Source organism: Nyctereutes procyonoides, unplaced genomic scaffold, assembly GCF_905146905.1.
Source record: "Nyctereutes procyonoides isolate TBG_1078 unplaced genomic scaffold, NYPRO_anot_genome, whole genome shotgun sequence".
In the NCBI taxonomy this organism is placed as follows: Eukaryota; Metazoa; Chordata; class Mammalia; order Carnivora; family Canidae; genus Nyctereutes; species Nyctereutes procyonoides.
The window spans coordinates 35403147-35422835 of NW_026575126.1; the positions used below are offsets into that span (position 1 = coordinate 35403147).

General features: G+C 57.4%; 2 protein-coding genes across 7 annotated transcripts; both read left to right on the plus strand.

Moving 5' to 3' along the window:
- Positions 1–377: 377 nt before the first annotated feature.
- Positions 378–9296, plus strand: ATXN7L2 (ataxin 7 like 2). Of its 5 annotated transcripts, XM_055340225.1 has the most exons (12): positions 378–516; positions 2474–2539; positions 2912–3016; positions 3456–3666; positions 3975–4261; positions 4885–4967; positions 5322–5572; positions 6401–6599; positions 6744–6865; positions 7349–8144; positions 8468–8531; positions 9148–9296. In XM_055340225.1, exons 1-12 carry the CDS (start codon positions 390–392, stop codon positions 9150–9152), a joined length of 2316 nt encoding a protein of 771 aa, XP_055196200.1. In that variant the 5' UTR covers positions 378–389; the 3' UTR covers positions 9153–9296. The 5 variants fall into 5 exon arrangements, 4 of the variants coding, with proteins under 4 accessions (XP_055196200.1, XP_055196198.1, XP_055196201.1 ...); XR_008666419.1 differs by having other exon boundaries at positions 7349–8531; XM_055340223.1 differs by having other exon boundaries at positions 8468–9296.
- Positions 9297–9434: 138 nt separating this feature from the next.
- Positions 9435–16228, plus strand: LOC129519580 (probable transmembrane reductase CYB561D1). Of its 2 annotated transcripts, none has more exons than XM_055340227.1 (3): positions 9435–10908; positions 11361–11398; positions 11958–16228. In XM_055340227.1, exons 1-3 carry the CDS (start codon positions 10761–10763, stop codon positions 12459–12461), a joined length of 690 nt encoding a protein of 229 aa, XP_055196202.1. In that variant the 5' UTR covers positions 9435–10760; the 3' UTR covers positions 12462–16228. The 2 variants fall into 2 exon arrangements, with proteins under 2 accessions (XP_055196202.1, XP_055196203.1); XM_055340228.1 differs by having other exon boundaries at positions 9435–11036; positions 11958–12069.
- The last annotated feature ends 3461 nt before the right edge of the window (positions 16229–19689 follow it).

The window sequence follows — 19689 nt, forward strand, 5'->3', positions numbered from 1 at the left end:
GCTGGCGGAGGCACGGCTCAGAGGGGCTCTCGGGCAGAGAGAGGGCTGGGGCTGGGGGTGCAGGGAGCTTGCGGGAGCGGGCTGGTAGCACAGAGAGTGGGTGCACAAGGGTTAAGAGAGGGGGTCCCGGGCCTTCGGTCTCTTCGCTCCCCGCAGTTGTTCATTTTGGAGGGGCTCTGGCTGCAAGCTCGGTAGGCAACAGCGCCCCCCAAGACTACACTTCCCAGAAGGCTGTACGAGAGGGAGCGCGAGGGGCCGACGAGCCGTGGCGCGCTTGCGCAGAGCGTGAGCTGGCGGGGGGAGGGGGAGGGGAGGCGTGCCCGCGGCGGGGCGGGGGGGCGGGGGCCGCGCGGCGGAGGCGCCGGGGCGGGCGCGCGTCCGCGGCGGTGATGGCGGTGCGTGAACGCGCGGCGGCAGCAATGGCCGCTCTGGAGCGGCGGGTGCCGAGTCTCGATGACTTCGCGGGACAGAGCTGGAGCTCGTGGGTGGAACGGGCCGACCTGCCCGCAGCCGACGGTGAGTGAAGCCCCCCTCGAGTCCGGGGACCCCATCACCGTCTCCCCTCCCCCCCCTCCGGGCCCCCGCCGGCAGAGGGGAGCCGCCGACGGGAGCCGCCGTCCGGCTCCGCGGCCCCCCAAACAAAGGACCCGCCGGGTCCTAGTGCCCGCCCGCTCATCACCTTCGCGCCTCCGGGTCCTAGCGCCGGCCCACCGCCCGCAGCCCACCCTGCCCACCTCTGCTTCTGCCGGTGCCCGGTACCTGCCCCCACGTCTGCTTGCGTTTATCTCTCTCTTCGCCTGCTGTCTTCTAGCTTCCGCCCCTCCTGCACCTGCCCAGGGCTTTCCCCGTCCGCAACAGTCCTCTCCACGTGTTTCCCACGCACCCCACTTCTGTGCCCCCCTCCCACCCCCCTTGTTCCTTCGCCTTCTGCCCCGCACCTCCTGCTCCGTTACGGCGTTTGGGCCTGCGGGTTGCAGTGCTACTGGACCCCCGCCCCCTCCGCTTTAGTTCGTCGGTCCATCCATCTATCCATCCTCCCTTCCTCCCTCCTTTCGTCCATCCATCCCTCTGTACCTCCAACCCTCGGTCCTCTCCCGGGCCTCTTGCCCTGCCTCTTGGCTCTCTCCCCTGACCCCCACCTTCTCTAGGCCCCCGAGTGCCTTTGGTAAGCGGGCTGACAGCCCCTTCTGCTGATCTTTGTCTCCTGGGCCCCAGGGGGCACCTGGCCTCGTGGCCTTTGGGGTGACAGCAGGCATCACAGCCCTGAAGAAGTTTGCAAGTGAGAAGAGGTGGAGGAGGAGACCGCATGGAGCGGTCTCTGATGACACTTGTTCTCCTCTGAGACATCCGACTCCCAGCTCAGCTCTGCCCATCACTGCATTTTAAGGGACTTCAGAGTGGGAGCTGCCCCTTGTCTCTTGCATGCCTAACCCACTACCCCTCGTATATAGAGATTATGTAAGACTGTCAGCGATCTTCTCATCCTAGAAAGGGGCAAATCTGTTGGTAGGTGTTAGAAGCACATCTCGGTGGAAGCCCAGGCCACCCCAGGACTGCCCCATGCTGGGTGGGCAAGGATGGGGCCATTGTCAGGGTCTGGGTGCTTTGAGAACCGGAAATGGAATCAGACGGGTTTGGTGACTCAGAATTGATTTTTTTTCCAAGGGACAGGGAGGGGGCATAGAGGAGGGAGGGGAGAGGAGTAAGGTAGGGGGATGGGGGAAAGAGCTGCTTTGCACAGCTAAGATGTTTTTGTCATCAACCCAGAAACTGAGGTAGAAGGGCAACCCTTGCCCAGAGCCCTCCTAAGGAGGGGAGGGGCTTGCATAGGTGACCAAAGGGACTTTGAGGATGCCAGAGGACACCCCCCCCCCCGCCCCGAGACAGCAGTTTCTCTTCTCAGGATGCTCTGTGACCACCCTGTCAGCACAGGACCTCAGAAGCTGGGTGTAACTTTGTCAGTACCAGGGTAACCCAGGTGGAACAGAATCGCATTCATGGGGATGGAGACCTGGGAGGGTACCTATTTGGCACGGCACAGAGTAGCAGAAAGGATGCATCAGAGAAATCTCCAAAGAAGGGACTTAGAGATTTGTAGTAAAATATGTTAAGGATCGTTTCCCATTTAAATGGGGAAGCGGGCCCAGAAAAGAGATCATATTTATTCACGATCGCCCAGTAGTCTGCAGTGGAGCTGGGAATCGCACCTTGGAGTGAAGGGTCCATAAGAAAGGTGACAGGATCCTTCCTAATGGGGTCAGGCCATTCCAGAGGTAGCAGGTGAAGGAAGAATGGGCACTTGAGAATGACCTGCTGAAAGGCACTGTAAGCAGTCCTGAGCACCAGATCCTGAGCACCAGAAGTGTGTTAGGGAGTGTGGGCTCCTGCTGCTCTGCTGCCAGCGCCGCTGCTTGGGTAGGAGATGGGGCTTCTGGGGTGGAGGTGTTCCTTCTGAGCTGTGTTTCTCCTCTAGGGGCTGAGTTGGAGGAGAGTAACAAAAACACGAAGAAGTTGGATGCCATGACCCTCATTAAAGAAGGTGGGAGTTGACACACATTAAGCTGGGGCCTAGGGCAGACAGGACCACCTTCCTCTCTTCCAGCATATCCCAGGAGGTGGCTGCTTGAAGCAGCAGGCCTGGGGAGCCTCACTTTGCTAGATCTGAGTCAGCCCATTCACCTACCGCCTGTGACCTGTTGTGGGAGATCCTAATCATAGGTGATTGGGCTCACTCACCCAACAGCCCCTTCTTAGATGAATCTCTAGAAGCTGAGAGCGTGCAGCATAAAGCCTGTCATGTCAGCTGGGAGGGGGAGGTGTCTTCTACGCGGGGTGGGTGGGAGTGCTGTCTGACCTTACAGGGAAACCCCTGGAATCCCCAGCCCCAGTGATGAGGGCTTCTTCATTGCAGACATGTCCATCTTCGGGCACTGCCCTGCCCATGACGACTTCTATTTGGTTGTGTGTAACCACTGCAGCCAAGTGGTGAAGCCTCAAGCTTTCCAGAAGCACTGCGGTGAGGCGAGCCCTAGGGAGGAGACAGAGGGGACAGGGGAAGGTGGAACATGGGCCTCTGAGGAAAGGGTCAGTTGGGAGGTCACATGGGTAGCGCGGGGAGGCCTTGGGGGTGGTCAGAAGGTCCTGGGGGTGGCTTCAGAGGATCCTGGCGGGTCAGGGTGCTTGTTTGAGCAAAGTTGTAGCATCTAGGGGAATTAGTGGAAGAACTAAGAGGTTCAGGAAGGTGAGTCCTAGAATTTTGAGTCTTGAAGGCTCATTCAAGGGGAAAGAGGGCAAATTTAAAATCTTAGGCTTGGGAAATTCCAGACTTTGTACCGTGAGTCTGTGGCCAGGGTTAGGAGGTTGAGGGAGGAGCCAGTTGATACCACTCACCTTTTTTTTTTTTTTTTTTTTTTATACCACTCACCTTGATTACTTTCTCCACCTCCTGGTGACAGAAAGAAGACATGGGCCCCTCAGCAAGCTTTATGCCCGGGCCCCACCCCCACCTCCAGCCCCTGCCAGCTCTCAGAAATGCCATGTAGTGAATGGGCAGGGCCCAGCTTGTAGGGCCCCAGGTTCCACCAAAACCTCCTCCAGGGAGAAGGGCCAGGGGTCCCGGAGCCGTGGCCACCAGCCTCCTGAGAAGACACAGAAGGACAACCTCTGGTAAGGAGAGGCTGGAGACTCCCTGAGACCAACCTTGACCCTGACCCTAGCCCAGGGAGGGGTTAATACAAATGGAGGCAGCCATGGGGCAGTGGGGGCTGCTCACAGCAGGAGGCAGCCATTCTCTCTGCAGCTCCCTTCCCCATGGTGCTCCAAGGAATATGGGGTCCCCTTTCCCCATGTTCTGCACCCCCCTGCTATAGCCCACCCAAGTTCAAGGGCTGGGAAGGAGATGGCTCTGGGCTAGAGTCCAGGGCCCAGGCCCAGCCCCCCCTGCCCCCCAGCCCACACCCTCTCTCCGTGTGTAGCCTTTTCGTGCCTGTGGTGAATCTGGAGAAGATGTCCAGTCTCCCGAAGCCTGATGGACATGGAATCAGGGTGGCCCCGCCCTCTGCTTTCCTCAGCCAGCCTGGTGGCCTCACCAAGGACTCCCCTGGAAAAACCCCCATGGCACCCCCTTCTAAAGAACCTCCTGGGAGAGAAAGCATCGAGATGACCCCCAGCGAGGGCCCCAGTCACCGGGTTGAAGGCAGCCCCCTTGAAAAGGAGCCTGGTGGGGCCAGGCTGCCCCACAAAACCCACCGGAAGATGGCCCGTGAGTAGTCCTGGTCTTGGGAGTCAGGAAGGTAGAGTGGGGACCCCTTTGGACTGCTTAGTCCTTGGGCTTGATGGAGGGGGGTCAGGAAGGAGTGGTCCTGGCCATCACTGGTTGCCAGGGTACAGGAGCCCCTGGTCACCGCTTGACGTGGACATACACTTGAACTCCTTGCTTTCTAGGAAGCTTCTCTCCAGCCCAGGTGTCCTGCTCAAGGCTAAGGGACCTTAAGCCCGAGCAGGTGAAGGTATTCTTTCTCACCCTGGGCTGTTGACCTTTATCTCTGTCCTCAGCTAGATCCAGGGCATCAGACCCCTCCCACAGCTGGTTTCCATGGTTTCCCTGGCATCTCAGATGCCTATGGCTGCTTTTGTTTCTTGATACGCGTTGCCCTGTTGTGGACTTGGAGTGTCTTCGCCAGAAAGAGTGCCTAGGCTGGGAGCGGGGACGGGGATGGTTCTTGTGCCTAGCAGAGAGTTTCTGTCTGACACCCAGAGGAGTTTCTCTAGAAGGCTGCAGCCCTGGACTTGAAGGCCAGAGGTTCTTCTGCCTTAGGCCCGGTTCTTCTCCCTTGGGCCTCCTGGAAATGGCCTCGGGGGTCACGGGAACTGTTTTCCCCACAGGGAAGGAGTGCGACCTCAACAGGCAGTGTGGGGTAATAAACCCAGAGACCAAAAAGATCTGTACCCGGCTGCTGACCTGCAAGGTAATCTGAGTCCCACTGCACAGTGAGGGGGACAGCAGAGACCCGGGCCCTGGGCAAGGAGAGAAACTGCAGTGTTATCCAAGATTTGGCTCAGGGCCTAGGGGTAAATTCCAGGTGAGGCAAGAGGAGAGGAAGTGCCCCCCAGGGGGCCCAGTGTGGGAGCTTTAGGCAGATTGCTCCACTCCAAAGGAAGGTTCTGGGCCTGTGTGGGTGTGAAACAAAGACACGCAAATATACCCAGGAACACATGCACACGCCCCTCTGCTTGCCCAGGGGATCGCACTGCCGCCCTGCGACCCTGCGACACTGCTCGGCTCACACACCCTCCCTACCCTTCACCCTGCTCTATTCTAGATCCACTCGGTGCACCAGCGCCGGGAGGTCCAGGGCCGAGCCAAGGACTTTGACGTGCTAGTGGCAGAGCTGAAGGCCAATTCCCGCAAAGGGGAGTCTCCCAAAGAGAAGAGCCCAGGGCGCAAGGAGCCGGCTCTTGAGCGCCCCTCCCAGGAGCCCCCCTCCTCAGGCCAGGTTGTGGCAGCGGCCGCCCCCAGCAGCACCTTCTCTGCTCGTGCCAAGCAGACCTACCCGTACTGTGCACTGCCCAGGTACGTCCAGGGTCCAGTCCCCCACCTGGGGACACTTGGCCCCAAGCCACCCGGGACCCCGGGAGAGAGGTCCAGGGAGTCTCACTCCGCCCCAGGCTGGCGGGGGGTGGGGGGGTGACACCTGGGGCCCCTGGCCATGGTGCAGAGGTGGGCGACTGCTGCTCCTCACCAAGCATACCACCGTACCTCAGGCTCTCCATAGGGTGCCGGTGCCCATACCCGGGATAAAACCATGTGCCCAGCTGCTTCACACAGGCCAACACTCATACCTGGGGAACTGAAAGGGTCAGGGTCCTGGGTGAGGCAGTCCTACCGCGTATTCATTCACTGGCCCCTTCGTGTGCAGAGGCTGCGCCGGAGCCCGGGGAGAGCCTGCCTGGCCGAAGGAGACACACACGCATCTCTGCCTGTAACACAAGGGGCAGACCCGAAACAGGCTCAGCTCACAGACAGGCTCACAGGAATATGTGATGCAAGAAGGGGGTTGAGAGAATTGACTGGGCTGACCAGAGCTGGGTGCAGTTAAACTCAGAAGATGCTCTGGAGGAGGCGAATCTGGAGATTTCCCACCCCCTCCCCGCCCCCCAGGAGGCAGGGCCTGGGAAGTGAAGGGGCTGGGGAGAGGATCCCTTGGGAGCCATGGCCCCTGACCTTTCTGGCTCCTACTCTGTGAGCTCTGTGGTTCCCTTCCTTCCTATCCTCCTTCCTCTCTGGCTCACTGCCCAGCAGGGTGTCTGCCCTGGCTTTTTGAGCTTGGCGGGTTCAGGGACACCCCCACCCTGACCCACTCCCGTCTCATCGCCCTCACATCCCCTTTGGCCCTTCCAGGTCCCGGGCCTCCTCTGAGAGTGAGTTGGATGATGAAGGCCCCTGTGGTGGTGATGGGGACCCAGGCCTGTTCCCCTTTCCCCTGCCCCGGGGTGGGGCCCAGGCCTCCAGCGAGGAGAGTGAGGAGGAGGGGACATCTGAGGACCTCCACCTCCCCCCTGACTGCCATTATGCAACCCGGCCCCCACGGCCACAGGCGGTAAGGACCTGGGGCAGGGACCTGGGGTGGGGGGGTGGCCCAGCCCTCCTGGCCCACAGTGTGGGGAGGAGGTCAGATCCTCTGCACAGGAGACCTCCCTGCGTCCCAGGCCCCACTAACCGTGCACCTTCCTTCTGCCTTTAGTTCTGCACCTTTGGGAGCCGGCTGGTGAGTCCAGGATGCTACGTGTTTAGCCGCCGGCTGGACCGGTTCTGCTCAGCACTGAGCTCCATGCTGGAGCGGCACCTCAGCTCTCACATGTGGAAGTGAGTCTCTCCGGCCCAGAACCGCCCTCCCTAGTCCCCCGGGGCCCGGATATACGTGGGCTTCAGAAGCCCTTCTTCTCACACACCTAGAGATGCGGTTTGGCTGTTTGGGCAAGACCCCAGATAGAATGAAGGAGAGGTGGGAAGCTGACAGGCCAAGGCTGGGCTGAGGCAGGGCATGAGTGGGTGGTGGGGGAGGGAATCCCGACCCTTACCCATCGTTTCCAGTACCTTCTGGGTGACTAGGCATAGGGGACGGCCAAACTGAAATTTGAAATGAGGTTCTTAATGGGTCTCTGTAGCGCTCCATTCCTGCCTACCCGCTGTGCTTTCTTCCTGACCCTCAGTTCCACGGTCTCCCAGCAGATGGCAGCAAGTCCGGGGCTCTGTGGGCCATTTCTAGGTGGGGCAGAGAGGCGGAGGTTGGTGGGGAGGACCTCTTGTTTGCGGGGTGGCGTCACAGCGGAGCTCTTTTTGCTGCAGGAAGATCCCACCGGCGGCCGAACCTCCATCCCACCTTGTCAGCTCCCCACTCTCTGCTCCCCTGAGCCCATCCTCTACGGGCAGCTGCCCCCGCCTCCCAGGCCCACCCCCCAGACCTGCCTGCCCAGCCTCCACGTCCCCCGCCAAGGACAGCCTGGTCCCCAGCTACCCTGCGGGCTCCCCCAGTGTGGCAGCCGCCTGCAGCCAGGCAGAGTGCACGGGCGGGAGCCAGGCCATCACCTCACCACTGCCTGCCAACACACCGTCCCCATCCTTCAGCAAACTCCCACCATCGAAGGCTAGCAAGTCATCCAAAGGCAAGGACGGGCCCGAGGCGGAGGCCACTTCTCGAAAGCGAAAGTTATCCCCAGGCCCCACCACTTTCAAACGGACCTGCATCCTGGAGCCCTCTGGCAAAGGCAAACCCTCCGGCTGCCGAGGCCTCTCGGCCAAGACTAAAACAGCCCTGGGCGTGGGGCTTAATGGGACGGTGGGGCCAAGAGTGAAGCGGGCAGGGCCGCTGGACTGTCGGGCTTCCCCTCATCAGGCCCCTGCACCCGTCAAGGCTTCTCAGCTGGACAACCGGGGAGCGGCTGGACACCCAGCCAAGGCCCTGCCAACCAATTGCCTCTCTGAGGAGGAGGTAGCCAAGAAGCGGAAAAACCTGGCCACTTACTGCAGGCCGGTGAAGGCGAAGCACTGCCAGGCCGGCACCCCTGCCGATGCGGCCTGCCCCGTGCGCCGCAAGAAGCCGGGTCCTGCCGTGGCCTTTGAGGAGAAGTGTTCCACACTGAAGGTACCAGCCCAGCTCCCTGGAGAGCATGGGCAGGGAGAGATGAGGATGGACGAGGGTAGAGCGCACAGTGGGAGCCTGGCACAGAGAAGGTGCTAAGGCAATGTTTGTGCGGGGAAGGGATGAAAGGGGAAGCGGAGAGAGTCCTGGGCCGCCTTCTCTAGGCAGAGGTAGGTCAGCTCTTTGAAAGGTGACCCAGCTTTTGCTTGATGGGCCCTCCCCTCTCTCTCCCTTGAGCTACGGAGAGGCTGCCTCTCCTCTGCCCCCACATCTGCTTCTGTTGTAATGAAAGGGCCACTTTTTGAATCGGCTGTTCCTCACACCAGGAACTGGAGCTCCCTCTGTCCCCGAAGGAAAGGAAGTTGGACTTCATGAACTCTGATGGGAAAGGTTTGGGCAGGGGCGTTGAACTTGGGTCCCCGAGCCATGGCCTGATAGGCTGGGCGGCAGGGTGGGTGGGCCACTCTTGTTCCTTGGTTCTGCTTCTGGGCATCAGGGCCTGGAAAGGCAGGGACACCACCCAAGTCCACGTATGCCTATGTGCCCACTTTGCACATGTGCCCACTTCCAGGATTTCAGGTGCCAGGCTAGTCCTCCAGGGTTTCTGGTAAAGCCAGGAGCCAGGTTTATGTGCCTCTTCTGGTGGGAGCCCCAGAGCAGCATGCTATGGGCTGTCTGTATGATCTCATCCTGGAGGGACTTCCTGATGGTGAGAAGGGGATGGATACTCTTCTGGTGTAGGCACGGGCCAGATGCATACCCGCTCCTCAGGCACCTGCATGAGTAGCAAGTCGGACGGTGCCCCACATGTGTGCGCATGTGCATGCGGATGTTCTCAGGCTGTCCCTGCTCGGCTGGCCTTCATCTGTCCCCTCGTCCAGATGTCATCATCAGCTCCGCCAGGAGAAAAGCAAGCTTTAGCTCTAATGGCCCACACAGTCCACTGGGTAGGAGGACTGGTAGGCCCCCAGCCTGATGGTGTCTCTTGCCTCTTGTCTTCCTGCAGTCTAAAGCCCATTAACAAGAAAGTGCCTGCCCACTGCGATGGAGCCGCCAGCACCTCCTCCCCTCCAGATCCGGGCCCCAGGCTGCTGCCGCTTTTTATAACTTTATATTATTTTTTTTAAGAAAAAAAAACTCTTTAAAATACCTCAAGACTGTCTCCCTGTTCTGTTGCTGCTAAAGAAAATGTAAAAACAGAAACATAGAAAAGGAAGGAAAAGATGTAATAAAATGAGTATCCTTGCTGTCCCCATCCGCACCCCAGGAGGCGAAGATGATAAGCAGCCAGACTCCAGCTCCCAGCGCCTGCCTGCAGAAGTCTCTTATGCTCATATATTTTTGTCCTTTTAAATGGTGTGGGGATGGCTGGGATTTGTGTCCTGCGGGAGTCTTCCCTCCAGAGAGGATGATGAGGCATATGGCTCTGTGTGAGCAAGGCTCGCGAGAATCTTTATCCTAGAAATGACCCTGGTCCCACTGGGAAGGGAAACTTGACGGGTGGGGAGGTGGGGGCACACCTCTGGCTCTACTCTCAGGTCTCTGCCCTGAGGGTCTGTGGGCATCAGTCTGGGCCTTCTTACTGGCCCTCTGGCAACGCTGGGCCTCCGTGCCATCTCTGAACCCATTGCCTCAGTCTCTTCCACTGTTGTTGCCCTAACCACCTCTCACTAGCAGCTTTGTTTTCTCAACCACTAGGGGAGCTCGAATGGAGTTGGTAACCGCTCTAAGGATGTCCATGATTTCCGTGGACAGCCTGTTTTGGTCTCTGTCCCAGGCCTGTGGGTTTGCTCTTCAGGAAGGGGTAGAGAGTCCCTCCCAGGTAGGCCTTAAGCTGCACCACACCTTTCTGGAGGCAGGAAGGAGAAAGGTATGATCGCTTACAAAACTTGTGGCGTGGGAGGCAGCAGGAATGTGGGAGGTCCTGGTCCCTCCGGATCACCTGGCTCCCCAGGGCTGAGCAGATGGTGTGGAGGTGGGAAGGCCTGGGGGTGCCCTAGTTCTTCCGTTTCTCTCACTGGCGACTGGCGTGCTGATAGGGGATGAGACTGTTGTCTCCCTCCTTGGGTCCTCCAAACCTGAGCTCACCAGCACCAGCTGGTTTCTTCTCCAAACCTGAGCTCACCAGGCACAAGCACGATTTTCTGACCTGGTCCTTACCTTTCAGTCTCCTTGCTTTTCGGCAGGGAGGACACTTACCCCCTTTACAAGACAGAAGGGACGGCGGGGGGAGGGTGTGGGCCGAGAAATTCAGGGTTTCTAGAAGACTGTTCCAAGCACTGGTTTCACACTCTCGGTTCAGTGCACGAAGTCGGTCATTGGGGTTTGGGTGGGATCAGTTGCCCTAAGTGTCATTTCCATAGGCTACTTGAGACGTAAGCCCTCGCGAGCAGGAAGGTACAGTGGGGTAGGGGCCGCCTGCCGCCGCCCGGCGCCCTGGAGCCCCCGGCGCCCTGGGGCCGGCGCGCTTTCCCCCCAGCCTCCAGGGGGCGCTGTGGGCGAGGCCGCCGTGCTGCCGCCGCGCCCGTGGGAGGGGCCTCTCCCGCCGCCGCCACCGCCTCCGCGATCGCAAACCCGGAAGACGCGCCCCGGCAGCTGGGAGCGGGAGCCCGCCCGGCCATGCAGCCCCTGGAGGTGGGTCTGGTTCCCGCTCCGGCGAGGGAGCCGAGACTGAGCCTCTGGCTGCGGAGAGGCAGTGGGATCTTGGCGCACCTGGTGGCTTTGGGCTTCACCATCTTCCTGACCGCGCTGTCCCGGCCAGGCACCAGTGAGTGCGCGGGGCGGGGCGGCCGGGGGCGGGGCCGGGGCGGGGCCGGGCGCCTCGATCCCTGGAGGGGCCCGGCGGGGCTCAGGGCGTGGTGGGGCGGGGCCCCGCGAGCTGGAGGGGCGCTGTGGGTGCTGGGCTGCAGAGGCAGAGCCCCCTGAACTCACCGGTTCAGCAGAAGCGGAGCCCCTCGTGGAGGATACAAGGAGGCCAAGGGCCAGTGTAGGGCCGAGCTGAGCTGGAGCTGCGGGAGGGGGAGCCCAGGCCAGACTTGGTGAATGGTTCCCCCTTGGTTGCTCACCGTAAGCCCCACTGGCAGCTCCACTTCGCACGGAGTTGCTGACTGGGGCGGCAGCAGGGCGCCGATCTTCCCCGTAGCCGGAGTCTCGGGCTCCCGCCAGCCGCAGGGCAGAAACCTGGCGCCCGGCTGTCAGCCTGTTCTCTTTGATTCCTAGGTCTTTTCTCCTGGCACCCTGTATTCATGGCCTTGGCGGTGAGTTTGGGCTTCTTTTCTGCCCCTGATTTGCTTGGTATGCCCCTAGGGAAGCATCCAGCCTTCCTAAGGCCCAGAGACCAGGGGGAGAGGATGAGGGCCCCATCTTCCCCTGCAGCTTATGGTTGGGAGACATGGAAGGCTGGGCTGTAGTTAGTGCCCGGTGGCTGAGGGGAGTTGGGAGGCCGTGGAAGACGTTTCTTCTCCTCTAAGACCTGAAAGGAGGAAGTAGAAGTGGTGTCCAGTCACCTGCCCTCACCCCCAACTCCAGCCCCAGAAGTTCAGGAGGAAGTTTAACACTTGCTAAAGATTTGCTTAACATGGGTCAGGAAATGGGAGCCCCGCCTGTGGAGGAGGTGGGCATGGCTGTGGCCTGAAGGAGGACCTCACTCAGCTGTCCATTCCTGCCTGTGCTCAGACGCTGACCCTGACCTGAGGCAGGAGGTCCTGGGAGAGTTCTTTAGGCTCCCTGCTGAGGAGTGTGGAGGAGTGCAAGCACGACCTCCTCCTAGGCCTCCAGGCCGGGCCTGTGCTCACTGGCCCTCTCCTGTGTTCACAGTTCTGCCTCTGCATGGCCGAGGCCATCCTGCTCTTCTCGCCTGAACACTCCCTGTTCTTCTTCTGCTCCCGAAAGGCCCGGATCCGACTCCACTGGGCGGGACAAACCCTAGCCATCCTCTGTGCGGCCCTGGGCCTGGGCTTCATCATCCTCAGCAGGGCCCGCAGTGAGCTGCCCCACCTGGCGTCCTGGCACAGCTGGGCGGGGGTGGTGACGCTGCTGGCCACGGGCGGGCAGGCGCTGTGCGGGTCCTGCCTTCTCTGTCCCCGAGCAGCTGGGGTGTCCAGGGTGGCTCGCCTCAAGCTCTACCATCTGACTTGTGGACTGGTGGTCTACCTGATGGCTACGGTCACGGTGCTCCTGGGCATGTACTCAGTGTGGTTCCAGGCCCAGATCAAAGGTACAGCCTGGTACCTGTGCCTGGCACTGCCCCTCTATCCTGCCCTGGTGATCATGCACCAGATCTCCAGCTCCTACTTGCCAAAGAAGAAAATGGAAATGTGAGTTTCTCCAAACTCTGAATGTAGGTGGGACACTTGCCTTGGACTTAAAGTTTCCCATTGGTGCGCTTCAGGGGATCCACTTCAGAAGTGGTAGGGTTTTTGTACCTCTTAGCTGGGCCAGGGGCTGCAGAAACCCAAACTGCTGTTGCTGATGGTGACTGCGATGGGGAAATCTGCTGGGTGCCCATGGAAGGTGATGGGGGGGCTTGCTCCTGAAGCCTCTACTCTTGTTGGGAGACAGAAGTGTCGGGTGGTGGTAGTGTTGGTGTTCGCAGTCATTTCTTGCCTGTGTGGCTGATGGGCAATTGGGTTCCAGTAATTCATGAACAATAGCAGTAGTACTTTGGGTAGAGTATGGAGAGAGACCACGGGTTATGGTTCTTGTAGGCTCTACTGGGCAGCCTTAGGCAAGTCACATGTCTTGGGACCGGTTTCCGCATCCGTGTCGCTGGTGAGTGTTTCTAAACAATCTCCAACATTCAGTGTCTGTCGGATGGATGCCACAGAACACTCTTCCCGCTCTGGACCATGGGCTGGACCACTAAGCAGACTCAGGATGTTATTGTCACATTCATTATCCCCCTGTCCCTCTGGAGGGACAGGTCTGCCCTCATGGCCCTCCGGGAATAATCTGCTGATTGGGCTCCTGGACCTAGGGCACAGGGGGTCAGGCACTGTGGAGAGAAGGGTCCCAGATGAGGCTCTCTTGAACTCCAAGACTTTAATAAAGGCACTAAAGTCACTTTAAAGCTTTTGAAGGAGCAGAAGGGCGTTAGTCTCAGCAAGCCTGTGGCTCCGGGCAGGGCTTCTCAGCTCAGTTGAGAACTTCCTTCGGCCCACCTCAGATTCTGGACTTGAGGACTGCAGCACATGGGGCAGTGCCTTTCCCTGCCGTGTGTTCTGGGTTGCATAGTAGTCCTGAGCATCTCGTAGCCATCCTTAGGCTCGGGCTCTTGTCTCAGCACGTAGCTCTTTGGAGGTATTCCAAAGTTTTTAGAACAAAATAAAAGCTAAAGAAGTGGGGTAGGGCTTTTCTGATCGAGGAAAAACAAAGTCTCCCTGGTTCCCCTTCTCAGCCAAGCTTTTCTCAGTTGCTGTCTCTTTTCAGCTCTTTGGCCCAGGAGGGGGCTGAGTGTGGTGCCAGCTGGCAAAAAATAAAAGCGCTGGGCCCTCTTGCCTGCAGAGACCCTTCCTTGTTCCAAACTGAAGGTAGTTCCCCAGCTGCCCTCAGTGGTGAGCTGGATGCCAGACTGGTTTGGTTGGGGAGATGCACCGCCATAGATTGTGGCAAGGATTGAAGACTGCCACGCCAGGAAAGCTGGTGTCGAGGCAGGTAGACAGCTCAGTGGAAGCTCTGGGAGGCCTGGGAGTTGGGGCTGGAACTCCTGGTCCCAGGAGCAGGGCAGGTGTTCCTAGGTGGCAGTAATTTCAATGTCTTAGGTCCTCCTAAGATTTAAGACCTCCGTCTCTGAGTGGCTCAGAAACCAGGATGTTGGTATAGTTTAACAATCTGGGACTGGGAACTGCAAGGACATAAGTATCCTCCTGAGTGGATCTCACTGAGTCAGATGGCATCTTCCAGGGGCATGTAAAGGGGGTCTCTGCTCTTCAGCAGGTGATTACACCTGTCTCACTGTCACCTCTCCGCTCTCAGGCTACCCAGTGTGGTCTAAACTTGGGAGAGGTAGTTTCTGGGGCTGCCTGAAGGGCATTCTTATCCAGGGTCACTTTGCTCAGGGACTCCCGTCTCCCCCCCCCCCGCCCCCCATCGCAGCCAGTGCTGGGAGTGTCACTGTCTCCAGCAGGGTGACAGGTCCGGGTGAGGTTCACCAGCTTCTGCGAGCCGGGCAGCCAGCGCCACAGAGCCCAGCCTGCCGGAGGTGTTGGCTGCTGCCAGGTGGTGCGGGGGCCGCGGCGGGCGGCGGGCTGACAGCCGGCAGTTTGCGTGGGCTGTGCCAGCTGATGTCTATTCCCAGCCCTGGGAGGAAGGGGAACGTCATTTATGTTCTGCAGGAGGAAGGGGGCCCCAGCTGTCACCTCTCTGACCGGGAGGCCTGGGGGGCAGGGGCACAGGGCCACAAGCGGGGCACAGGTGGTCTTCTGCCAAGCCTGTCTGACTGCAGTAGACAGAGCAGGTCACCAGGAGGAGCCCTTCTTCCCGGTCGGCCAGCCTGGGGGGGGGGGGACTTCCCGCCCCCCCTCCTCTGCGTCTCTCCCTGCATCACCACCTGCCCTCCCATCCTGAGGCAGCAGCTGGACAACCATTAGACCTCGGCGCCAGGGCACTCTTCCTCCAGCTGGGATCTGGGTGGCTGCCTGCTGCACACGCCCCTGGCTTGTGTGGTTTCCTCCTCCCTACGCCCTATTCCCCCCACCTCCCTGTCTCTCCCCATCTGGGATGTTAGCTGGGCTCATCAGCAGTGAGGCAGAGGCTCTGGGATGAAGGAGCAAATGGCTGCCCCTTTGCCCTTGTTCCCTGACTAGGGAAAGCTGCTAGTAGTTAGCCTGTTTTGCCTTTAAAAAAAAAAAAAAGGCCAGGGTTCTCACATTAAAAAAAAAAAAAATGCATGTCATTTGCACAAATTTGCATATCAGGCTCACTAAGACTTGATTCCAAATATGATTATGTTTCAAACTCAACCTTGAGGACATTAGAAATGTAGATGTTTTTTGTAACCAAATCCAAATGGTAACAGGATTATCATCCTGGGTTCAGACCCTCCCCCCATCTTCCCGGAACCACTCCTTGCCTTGAGCCCCACCGGAGCTGGGGTTGGTGTTGAATGGCAGGAGCTCTGTGTCTGGGGAAGTCTTCCAGCCTCACCTTCTTGGCTGCTACGCTGCAGCAAAGGTCGGTTACCAGGTCCCTTGCTGGCCCGTTCCTCCTCTCCGTGCCACCCCATGGGGCCGACTGCCTGGCCCATCCCGACACTGGCCTGTACCTTCTTCCTCATTGTCCTCACCCTTCCACCCCCGTGCATGGCTGCTCTGGGTCTTGTTTTTCAAACCTCACTGTGGGAGATCTAGGCATCCTCCCCGAGCCAGCTGGCTGCTGTGCCAAGGCCTGTTCAGAGTTAATAATAATCATTAGCTGCACAGTGCTGGGGCCTTTCAGCTCCAGAGCTCTAGGCACTTGCAGGCTGAGTCAGCCACTCCTCACCCCCCCTCACCCCCCCCCCCCGCCCCACTGGAGTGTAACGGAATGGGGAGGGGCAGGGGGGTCGGAGGCTCACTTCCTAGCCATGGCTTGAGGCTGCTGTCCTCTGGGAGTGGGGCCCGAGCACCCTCTGAGTAATCACTAAGGTCTTTTCACCTGACAAAAGTGAAGACGTGGGGAACAAAGCGTAGGCTCCACTGAGAATAGCAGTGGCAGCTGTTGACTCTGAACCGCTAGCATGCTGTCCTTCTCTTACCTGTCTTGACTTCTAGAGGACACCCCTGCTCCTGATGCCCCAATCTCAGCATTTCTGGGGGCCCTTTGCAGGCTTAGGGAGCAGGGAGGCTTCTGGGTTAGTGCTCTGTTACCCTTGTATCTGGTTGACCTAAGAGCCTGTGAATCAGGCAGCACAAAGTGCATTGTCCTGGGAGCCAGGAAAGCTGAAGCCTGGGTTTGTTCAGCTCCTTACAAGGGTGTGGCCAAAGGCAAACCACTTACTGCTCCACCTACCTCACAGGGATGTTGTGAGGGTCAGAGGAGAGAATGCTTGTTAACAAGGCATTGCAGAGTCCAAAGCATTAAACAAATGTAAACAGCTGTGTTGACAAGTATGTTCTTGTCCTTGACTCTCTTTTACTCAGCGTGGCTCTGGGTTTGATGCTTCTTTTAGGGAAGCAATCGACAGTTACGGAAAATGATGCTGAGGGGACCCAACTCTGAGAGGCTGTGTTGTCGGCCGTCGTAAGAGAACACACATTTCCTCCTCCTAGATGCAAGGTCAGCTGTCACGCACTGTTAGGAATGCCATCAAGGTTATGACCCTAGCGAAGCCAGCCCTGAGTGCTGCCCACCCAGTGGTTTCCAGGCATGGGGCTGATTATAAATCTGGAGATCAGCACAGTTGTCCTTTCATCCAGCCCGAAGTTCATGGAGCAGGTCACAAGTCTGCCTAAATCTCTCCTACCTAATTCTGCGCTTCAGAAGGAAAAGTGGAGCAGACAGGCCAGGAAGGCAGGAGCAACAGTAATGGACACAACACTGCCACCCTGACCCTCTGGTTTCCCCTGTAGCCTCAGGCTGAGCAAGGCCTGCATCGGGCCCTCATGCCAGGCACTGGAGGTGCAGAGCTATGACACATGGCCCCCAGCTCCTTCACAGGCTTCTCTCCTTGGAGTAGGATCTGTCCCTTCCTCCTTAAAGGACTTCATTGGAATTAAAACACACACACACCCCCAAGAAAACAGTTCTATTTAAATGTTAAATTAGGGGAAGGATACTTTCCATTCCATTTGAGAACTGCCAGCAGCCCGCCCGGAGTGCACACCGGAGTGCACACCGAGAGGTAGGTACCACAGCAGTGCAGAGGCTTCGGTATTCAGTTTTTTATCGTTTCTTTTCTAACCTGGGATCCAGCAACGAGACATTAGTCAGCTGTTGTGGGCATAGCCTGGCATTTCTCCCCTACATGGGCACAGAGAAGACATAGGTGACAGACGGAACGACAGGGCCCCAGAACTGCCCTAAGGGGTGGCTTGAAGGAGACAGTTCCCAGCGCTGGGCTAAGCTTAAAGCAAACCCAGAATACCTCCAATAAGGCAGCCTTCCCTCTGCCCATCCACCCAGAAAGCTTAGTCACCAATGTGCGGGGACTAAGAGCCCCAGTTTTTAATCTTCCTGCTATTGTCAGAATTTCCCAGAGGATTTTTTTTAACCTCCGCTATAGATCAAAGAGCTACTTCAGGCCATTCTGTGGTACCAGAGGATTCAATTCTTGGGTCTCACTGAGTATACATGAGGGGCCCCCAGGACCCCTCTCTTTAAAGCAGCTAGTGAGTTCTCTTGGCACGCTTTCTAAGGATGCCCAGGACTGAGCTGGGCCTTTCCAGCTGGACCCCACCAAAAATAAACTGGCCAAGGGAGGGAGCAGCGGGAGGTGAGAGGAAAGCAGCACCGAGTTCTGCCCAGGTATGGCACCCCTCACCCCATGTGCATGTTTGCACACCTACACACGCATGTGCATACACACACCCCTAACTTTGGGGCCAAGGACTCTCACCTTCTGTATGCCAGTGCCAGGAAGTCTCCCTGCAGGGTTCCATGTCCTGGCTCACAGAAGGGTGGTTCTCAGGCCACAGTTCCACACCCTCTAAGTTTCTGGGACAGTAACTGGACATAGACTGGAAGGCCTCAGGGCTGGTCTGTGCATCTTTACCACTTGGTATTTCCTGCCCAACAGCATGGAAGCCTGATGAAGGGGCTTGATGTGGCAGCTGCTTTTTAGCCTTCCTCTCTCGAGCCCCGGGAGGGGGAGCATAGGCTCACTGCTGCCAGACCAGAAAAGCCAACCTTCCTAAGGCAAAGGTCTGAACTGTCCCTATGATGTGGATGGGGAAAGGAGCTTGGTTTCCTGGGAGACCAAGATAAGTGGTATAAGAAGTACAACTGCAGAGGGGAAGGAGGTGAGAGGTCAAGAGGAAGGGAGACTAGGCTGGCTGGTGCAACTGAACGCTCAACTTCGGTTCTACAAGGCAACAAACAGTTCGATCAGCCTCCTCCAGTCCTCCAAAATGCCACATAAGAGGAGCTAAGGAGAGAGCTGCGAGACATGACCGACAACATCGCATGTCTTGACCAGAATCTTAGAGAACTTCTTGTGGTTTGGGGGCCGAGATGCAGCCATGCACTTCTCCGGCATAATGGGAGAAAGGAACACAAGGACTTTGCAGGCTCAGAGACAGGGCTTGGCACAGGCCATGATGGCAAAAACACCAGCAGTCTTCCCAGACCCATTCTCTTTGCCAGCATCCTCTTCTTGGCCAACGTCAGCCACAGCAAAAGCTGCTTTGAAAAGATGAAAAACTGCTACAAGACTATGGGGGCACTCTGGCATCAACATCTGTGATTTCACGGACTGCTAAGGTTGATCTGTCTGATGTGTCTGGAGTAAGGTATCTCCATCCCCTCACCACTTTGGTGGTTCCTCACGGAGAGAACAAAACAACTTTTCCAGACAGAGGAGGGCTGCCCTTTGGTCAAGATTTTACCAATTTAGCAAATCAGGTAATGATTCAAATTCTGGGTTTTCTTTTTTTCCTTATACCATTTCCTCTCCCCTCTTGGAATCTACCATGACAGTCCCCTTCCAGAAGTACCAAGACAGTAGCCAAAGAATGTGCATGTTCAGAGTTTAGTAGAATCCAGTCCAATTTCTGGTAGGCTGTGTCTGTACCAAGAAGGTGGGGGGTTGCATTTCTCTCTTTGCAATGCCTAGGACACATTAAAGTGTCAATGAATAGTAACCTGCCCATTCAATGAATATGCTTTTAGCCAAACTAAGATAGTTACCATTTACAGTATGAAAAAAATACAGGTAATAATCAAAATACTGAAACTGAGCTAGCTACTTTCCACCAATTCTTTTAATCCAGTGCAAGCGTTTTTCCATAGCACAGTTAGTAGGCTTCATCCAGACTTTTAAGAGAACTCTGTGGGGAGGCAGATCTTTCTCCCCAGGGATCCAGAAAGACTTCATTATCTACAGGTAGTAGCCACAGGTTAAGGAATTTCTAAACTCTCTCCTGCTACAGCATCAGTGACATTTCTTTTGAGAATCTATCAGGTTGGTAAACTATCCTCTGCTGGTCAAAACCAGCCCACAGCTGGGTTTTGTATGGTCTGTGAGCTAATAAGGGTTCTTACATTTTTAAATTGTTGAAAACACTCAAAAGCCATGTTAAAATGATATGAAATTCGAACTTCAATGTCTGTAAATAAAGTTTTACTGGAACAGGGTCACAATCATCAGTTTATATACTGTCTGGGGCAGCCTTCCTGCTCCCATGGCACGGCTAAGCAGCTGTAACGGAGTGTTCATGGCCTGCAGAGCCTACCGTATTTACTCTCTGGCTCTTTACAGAAAAATTTCCTTGACCCTATCTATTTTCATGCCTGGATGTGGATTCTACTCTTGCCTTTATAACAGCATTTAAGTATCCTCTCCTTAGGCCACACACTTCTGAGGTACAGCGAGCCCCACCCACAGGCTGAAAAGAAAGATAAACCAGTCACAGAC

Bases quoted from the DNA above. Each gene is read 5' to 3' on its own strand.
- ATXN7L2 (XM_055340223.1), top strand. From the start codon at position 390: ATGGCGGTGCGTGAACGCGCGGCGGCAGCAATGGCCGCTCTGGAGCGG. The intron at 4,968-5,321 runs GTAATCTGAGTC...GCTCTATTCTAG, and splicing joins CCCGGCTGCTGACCTGCAAG to ATCCACTCGGTGCACCAGCG. The intron at 8,145-8,467 runs GTACCAGCCCAG...TCCTCACACCAG, and splicing joins AGAAGTGTTCCACACTGAAG to GAACTGGAGCTCCCTCTGTC.
- LOC129519580 (XM_055340227.1), top strand. From the start codon at position 10,761: ATGCAGCCCCTGGAGGTGGGTCTGGTTCCCGCTCCGGCGAGGGAGCCG. The intron at 10,909-11,360 runs GTGAGTGCGCGG...TTTGATTCCTAG, and splicing joins GCTGTCCCGGCCAGGCACCA to GTCTTTTCTCCTGGCACCCT. The intron at 11,399-11,957 runs GTGAGTTTGGGC...CTGTGTTCACAG, and splicing joins CTGTATTCATGGCCTTGGCG to TTCTGCCTCTGCATGGCCGA.